Source organism: Sesamum indicum, linkage group LG8 (assembly GCF_000512975.1).
Source record: "Sesamum indicum cultivar Zhongzhi No. 13 linkage group LG8, S_indicum_v1.0, whole genome shotgun sequence".
Classification (NCBI taxonomy): Eukaryota; Viridiplantae; Streptophyta; class Magnoliopsida; order Lamiales; family Pedaliaceae; genus Sesamum; species Sesamum indicum.
Window position 1 is genome coordinate 14,831,311 of NC_026152.1, and position 8,070 is coordinate 14,839,380.

The 8,070-nt window shown below is 28.4% G+C and overlaps 1 protein-coding gene across 1 annotated transcript; it reads right to left on the reverse strand.

Moving 5' to 3' along the window:
• On the reverse strand, positions 1,220-2,590 carry LOC105168775 (transcription factor PRE3). Its single transcript, XM_011088922.2, has 2 exons — positions 2,209-2,590; positions 1,220-1,517 (listed from the first exon to the last, which is right to left on the reverse strand). The coding sequence occupies exons 1-2, from the start codon at positions 2,332-2,334 to the stop codon at positions 1,368-1,370; spliced, it is 276 nt and encodes a 91-aa protein (XP_011087224.1). The 5' UTR covers positions 2,335-2,590; the 3' UTR covers positions 1,220-1,367.

The window sequence follows — 8,070 nt, forward strand, 5'->3', positions numbered from 1 at the left end:
ATGCAGACGACAACGATGTCGTTTTGCTCGATTGTTTCCCTTCCAAAATGCGGCTGAAAAGCGTGTTGGAATCATAAAGTTGTCAGTCACTAGATTTTAGGGCCTAAAAGTGTTATTACTTCTTCCCAGTTCATTACAGCTAAGCCATAAGCACGATTTACTTTCAAGTTTCAACAATTCTTCGAAATTGGGCTTTATGATTAAGCCATACAATAGTAGGCCCATGTATATGTGGGCCGATAATTACACTGTTTTATCAAAGTGTTTTGGGCGAATAATTTAATTTTTTTTATTATATTTTAAAAAAAATTAAGAAATAAATAATTAATCAAAATTGATAAAAATGAATTAACCTTAAATATGCACGAACCAAAAAATAATTTAAGATATGGTGGAAAAAAATAAGTATACTTACATATATTGTCAATTAATGATAGTTATTACACACTCCTCCTATTTAATCTCTAAAGCGAATATTATCCTCTATTTCTTCTTCTTGAGTGTCGATCGGGCTTGAAGTTTGTTCTTGAATGCAGAAGCATAATCTCCTCTAAGAAGTAATCAAAATAAAAAAAAAAACTCAAATATTTTAGTAGCTATCAATGAATAATCAATATAGAAGGTGAAGGTATTTATATTTGCACCAATTGATTGGATTTGGTATAATAAACTTTCACATTGCACCTATCATGTCATCAACTCATATCTATATATCTGTTATAATATTCCTTAATTTAAAAAATATTTGTGCTTTAAATATATATATATATATACTTATATTTACAAGAACAATTTTGTTCAAATATTTAATGGAAAAAGGGTTAAGTGTTACAATTTTTAATTTATATGAGTTAAATAAGACATGATATAGTTGAAAGTGGTGAAGTCTATTGAAGCCTAAAATTTATTAAATAATCACGTTCCACAATATTTAACTTATTCCAATTTTATTCATCATTTATCTCATATCACAAAATAAACGACCCATTAGTATTAAAAATGCAAAATGTTGTCTACGTACGTTACTAAAGATGAAAAGACTGATTTACCCCTTCGATGATAATATTATCCTTATTCATATTCGGTCGGTGCATGTTACAGTACCAAATCATAGTCCAAATTGAAAGTTGTCCCTGTTAATTACCTTGTTCAGAAATCTAAAAATATTGTTATTATTCAATTATCATCAAGTACAAAAAGACTAGTTATATATAAAATGAGAAAAATACCATTCTATTACATTAATTCCTCCGTCGATAAAGACTCTAGAAACAAATAACTCGAAAAATTGCAACTAATTAGAAAAGGAAATGATAAAATTTAAAACAAAAATTATGAAAAGGAAAAAAAAAAAAAAAAAAAAAAAACTACTGCGTAAGTAAGCTTCGGATGAGAGCTGCTTGAGTAGTGTCTGTGTTTGCCAACAGTTCAGACAGCCTCTCACTTAAGTCATCCACCTCTCTGTGCAAGCTTCTAATGTAGTTGCATGTCTCTTGCAACACTTTGGCTGCTGACCTCTGCAAAGGTTAAAATGTATGTATGGTTTTAGCAGCTAATAATATTAATGAATATATAATTAATTATGTGAAATTTTGATAAAATGAGTATATTGGAAGCGAATATTATTTTGTCTATAATTTTATTTATATTTAAAGATATATTTAGTTGTAATTATGTTTTATGCACATGTATTGAGTGTGATTCCACTATTATATTATTTAAAAAATTATAGGAAGGACAGATACACACATGGGGAGGGGGGCTGGGGTTTGAAGGGTACTTTAATGAGAGTGTTTATGATGATAAAGATTGAAAGGAATCTTAAGTTTTATATTAGGATCACACAATTCCAAGGTCATCTTCAAAACCTGAAAACTTTAAAGCGTTGGGTGTTGTGATCGTATTAAAAATTAAATTAAATATCAGGGATATGCACGTAAAAGAAAAAAAAAAGAAAGAAAAATTATGCTCACACTTATATATTACATTTGAAAGAATCTTTTTTTGTTTTCTGGGCTGTAATTTCAAGAAATCTACAATGTATTTAGTGAAAGGTTCAGTCGATGTTGAGATAATTACGCAGTCAGATGGTGCGGAATTTTATGCTAATTATTTATTTTCTTATTAAAGTTTGATCAGGCTCTATATAAAATACAAAATGCGAGAGCTAATTATTGAGAAAATTAACCTTAAATCAAATGTACGTACCTTGTCCGAGCGCCTATTGTGCATCTCAGGAAGAAGCTGCTGCAACTTGGAGACGAGTTCGTTGATTTGATCATCGGTGATTCTTGCAGATCCGGACTGTCTTGATCGTGACCTTCGGGTAGACATGGTATATATATATATATATATATCTATGTAATGGATTATGTGAAAAAACTAAGATACAAAATCTAGGTAGAAGATGAGGCTCTATATGTACTATGTTGCAAGAAGACTGTGTAACTAATTAGTGAAAATGTATAGAAAGGGATACAGATATAGGCAGAGTTATAGAGTTAAATGTGAAGGAGGTTTTTGAAAAGGAGAAGATGGGAGTGACAAGAAGACACAATACTAGGTTTCCAGTGGTGTTTTGGAGTTTGGAGTGAAGAAGACAACTGCATGAGAGTGTGAAATGGGAATGCTTGGCTTTAAATAGGGTTTTGGAGTGGGGTGGGGTGGGTCAATAGAGATCTTCTATCATATTTGGGAAAAATACTTTTTTAATCCCATAAAATAAGTACAGAATTTCTTTGTTACCACAACTATGGTATGTAACGCTTTTAGTTTCATTAAACATAAAATCACGTCTTTTTAGTTTCAAAATATATGATTTGAGCTTTTTAGTCCTAAAATTACAATGTCTTTTAGTCCTGTCCCAAACAACTCCTTTTTAGTCTCAAAATCACAACAAATATGATTTTTTGGACTAAAAATACATGATTATGAGTTTTATGGGACTAAAAGCGTTACCTGCCATAATTGTGGTACCAAAATAAATTTTGCTCTTATTTTATGGGATTAAAAAAATATTTTATCCATCATATTTTAATACCATAATCCTAGTATGTGATTGATATACATCTCTTTTTTACTAATTAAAATATATAATTAAATTAAATTATAAGTCAAAAATAAAAATTCATCATACATATATTCTATGTATTAAAGTGGAACACCCGTCGCCCAAATTGGATTTTCAATTCATATTGCGTCTTCTATTTTCTTTAGCATATACATGCTATATATATAAATATTATGTCATTTATTTTATTTAAAAAAAAAATTATACACATCGCATGTATATATATACATATATATAAAATAAAAATAAGATGTTGGAATTTTAGTTCCAATAATTAAGTTTTAGGCGATGAAAAATGAACGTTAAATATGCAAAATCAACTCCTTTTATCTCGAACTGTTCCAATTAGCCACGCACTTCACATCAAATACTAAAAACATATTTTCAATAAATACTTATTCAAATAAAGCTATAAATTACTGTAACTATATTTAGTTGTTGAATTTTTAATTGAGAAAAAACATATTTTCGTCACTTGAAATAATAGTTTTTGAAGCACTATCCCTTGACACCATCAATTTTTCCATTTAAATTCAAGAATTAATCAACCAAATTTAGTAATTTTTCTAGTCAAAATAACATGTTATTTTCCTCAAAAGGGAAATCCCGCGTCTTTGTTACGGATCGAACAGCAAAGGAGAGTATTTCTATAACATGGTAATGTCTGCAATACTGCAGTGAGGTCATGACTAGTAATTAATGGTGGAACTGAATCCCTAGCTCTTATCTCTTGATGACTGCTCCCCCATTTTCATTGGCTATGGTCCTATTATTTTTGTCAAAGACTTGTCACTTGGTACGGTTTTAAATAAATCGAGTCTAATTTTTTTTAATAATGTGCACTATTTTACGTCATTTAATACATTTAAATTCAAATTCAATAAATAATACAAATTGACGATTGTGTTCAAATGTGATAAAGAATTAACAACAAATTAATATAAAAGTAAACATACACGTACCTACATTAACAACAAATCAGCAATGAACATTTGGTGTTCGTCGTAATATTTTTTATTAGTTTTTTTTCTTCAATGAACAATGTTTATGGCTGAACTTGAATACTGTCTTGTAAAACCTATGGTTTCTGTTTGTCTAGAAGTGATCTACTGTAAAATTTACGGTTCGTGCATGACTGATATTATAAGTGATTTACTATACAACATAAGTAAACTACAGTAAAATTTATCGGATTGAATTTTCTGTTGCAAATTTTATTCTATCTTCTACTCCATTCAACATATATTAACACGTCATGTGTATAAAATCTTTTCTTAAATAAGTACATGATGTTATCTTTATGCACTTGGTGTGTATATATTAAATGGACTAAAAGAGGGAATAAGGTTTGCAATAGAAATCTAATCCAAAAATTTATGGTTTGCACATGTGAATTTAAAGTTTGCAATATAATATTTATGATTTTTGACGGACCAGAAGTGATTTTGGTACGCTATATAAAATTTATGGGTTTATTGTAATTTATCCCACTGTGATATTGTAAATGAGCAAATTATCCCCTTATGAAAAAAAATAACAATTTACCCTCCTGTTTAGGGAGGTAAATAGCTTAATTTTAGAAAATACAGGGAGTTAAATTGCTGCATTTTAAAAGATGCAGAGAGAGAATTGCTAACTTTTGCATATTTACAATATCACAGGGAGCTAAATTGCATTTTTCCCTCAAATTTACTCCAAATTTTATGGTCTGTGAAGGACTAGAAGTGATTTACTGATGGTTGTTTGCAACAAAATTCCAGTCCACGAAATCCGTAGCAAACTGCTGACATAAATTTTCCTTCGCAAACATAGTTCCTCACAAAACTTGAGTATTTTTTCTCGTGTTATCGATATTAATTATAAGAAAAACAATGGCTCTTTTCACTTACAAACAGTAGTTTTTGATACTATTTCACAATTTTTTTTTTGTTGTATCAATAATATTCTTAAGTTAGTTTTCTGTTTTTGTTTTTCGAATTGTAACGAGTTGATTTATACATTTTATTTTTATTTATAATATATTTTAAAATATAAAAAATTATTGATTATATGCAGACAAAAATAACGTGTCACGATGTTAGTATATCAATGAATTAAGTGAATAAATTTAAACAAGCCAAGCTAGAAGAAACAAGGAAAGATGAAAAAGAAAAATCACTATCTGAGACGTTGATGCATATAGTAATTAGTACTGTAACACCAATGTTATGATTTAAGATCTGCTAAAATTATTACCGGACAAACAATAAAATATTAAAAAGGAAAAAGTAGACATATGTATGTGTGTATGCAAGTGTGTCTAGTGATTGGGTCTGGGATATCATAACAAGTTTGAAATTACGGTTTTGAGTCTTATTAAACGTGTGAATATTTGTTTCACTATATGCAAATGTATTGTAAATTGTTTAATTGCCCGTAATTATAAATTTTATTAACGTACGTATAGATTGAATTGATTTATTGTTCAGTTAGTTAATTTATTAAAATATTAATATAATCATGTAATTACCGCTTCTATAAAGAGACTCAAAGGCTCGAAAAAAAACACTAAATTCTCAAAATCATGAAAAAATAATTGCGTTTTTGTTAATCGAGATTAGGCGTCTACCTATTTGTTGATATTACATGATCAAAAGTGATCAACAGGAAGAGGCTAAAAGGAATCTCATGATCAACGAAATAAGTTAAAATTATCCTGCATATCTGCATATTTTAATCATAATTCCACCTGGAATTATTAAAATATATATTATCATATTTAAACTTTGATTCATCATTTAAAAATTCAAAAAGCCTGATTTCTAAGTTGGCAAATTAACATGGTATGCTGCTAATGTACTATTTCTGATAATTTTATTCAAATATTGGTGAGGCTGATTATTTATTTTTTTTTAAAATTTCTACTATAATATTAATTTCTTAAGCAGAAGTGAGCTATTGTACATGCATAAACACGTGCATTGAAGGCATCCAATGGTTATAGGGTATGAGATTCCAATAATTGAAAGATAATTTGACTATGTAATTGGAGGCAGTTAATTATTGGTCAAAATTACCTCACTCTTTTTCAATTGTATTCAAATCCCAATATCTGTATTGATTTCAGCAAGTTAATTAAACTATTCTTTTTATTGGGATTTTCATTTGATGATGGATTTTTTTCTTTTTCTTTTCTGCTCTCTTCTTCCTGGTTGAGGTTGAAGAATGGTCAAGAAACAGGGTTTCAACGCTCTCAAATAAATATATTTATCAGTTTATTATTAAAAATAAATAAAAATAATAACATTTTTAATATATTATTTATTTAAATTAAATTGATTTAGACCAAACTTTATAAATACGTACCTCTGTAATAATTTTTTGCTGGTTATTGGTAAAATTATGGATGAAAGCAAGCTCTTTGTATTCTTCTTCTTAAAATAGTTACTCCCTCTCATCTAATCTCTATTTGAGGAAAAAAAAATAAAAGAAAAGAAAAGAAAGAATTAACAAACGAAAAGAACCCAATAATAAAAGCTTCAAGAAACCAAAAAAAAAAAAAGAATTGGCATGTGAACTTGATCTAATATTATATTTTGACTCAATTTTTACATATTTAAATTTGTGGAATATTGCGGGAAATGCAAAGGGCGCTCAGGTGGGAGGTTGGGCTGACCCCTCGAGAAACTCTTGATATACATTTAATTCAACTTTTCGATACTTTTCTAATTTAATAAAATTTGAAAACATGTTAAATATATAATTGATGAGTGATTATCTATCACAATATTTTAAATATGAGAAACTTGAAAAATAATAGATTTTTCTTCTCCTTTGGGCACGTACTTCAATTCTTTCTTATAATTTCTTAATAGAAAAGATAAAAGAAATTAACATCAAATGTGATAGAGTTTAATCAAAAGAAAAATAATTACTTTTAAAAAGGTAATTTACAATAAAAAGAGAAACTTGCATATTCTCTAGGAAAAGAAGAGGCAATATTCCTTTCCTAATATAACCATACGAACACAATTAAATTAATTTAAAGTTTCATAAATCTCAAATATAGAATATACACGCATGCATAGGGAAAAAATATTTCATTTTTAAATAAAGGTGTTAATTTTTTTCTTTAAATAGTATGTTCGATTGATTGTTCCTCATTTAATTTCCTCGTCATTTTAAGTATTTCTACAAAAAAAAACAGTGCTTGATCGATTGATTAAGTTAACCAAGAACTTCTAAAGAAATATTCATCCGATATCTCAAGTGGTAATATAAAAATTCTAACCTACATATTTATAACCTTACAAAATAAAGAACCCTAATCTAAATAAGAAAAATGTCAATTTAAACTAAAAAATAAATCATAACTAACACAAATTAAGATATTAAACAAATAAAATATGATGATCTCATATAAAATTAGAGATGGTCAGTTGCAAACAAGTCTAACATGGTCCCATCATTAACCACTCTAATTAATTTCTAATTCATGTAAGAATTATTTAATGCATTCATCCTAACAACCCTAGTGATCTCCTTGTCCCAACAATCTTTTTAACCTCACTGAAATCAGTCAATCGATAGCCCTCATTATCACTTTCAATTCTCTCTCTCTCTCTCTCTCTCTCTCTCTCTCATACATACATATATATATATATATGAATTAAATAGTAGAATAAATAAAAAAGAAGTAAAAAAATCCTGCAGGGGGGAGGATTAAATAAAAATTAGAGATTGGTCAGCGTGCATCCCGGGGCACATGACTTGGATCCAATGGACAGCCAAGACCCCTATTTTTATTTGTTTTTATTTCAAATGGAATAGGACTATTTTATGGGACAGTTTTTGAGAGTCCAAGAAAGATATTTGCTAATCTTCCTAAGCATATGCTGCGCACTCATCACTCTCTTTTTTTATTCTTTTGTTAAGACGTTTTGGTCTGTTTTACGACACTTATCATTATTTTATACTAAGTCAGTCAGATTTTTTCCCTGTCTGATCAGCTCAGTATTAAA

Coding starts and splice junctions, on each gene's coding strand:
- LOC105168775 (XM_011088922.2), bottom strand. CDS start 2,334: ATGTCTACCCGAAGGTCACGATCAAGACAGTCCGGATCTGCAAGAATC. Junction 1,518..2,208: donor ACAATAGGCGCTCGGACAAG/GTACGTACATTT, acceptor TAACCTTTGCAG/AGGTCAGCAGCCAAAGTGTT.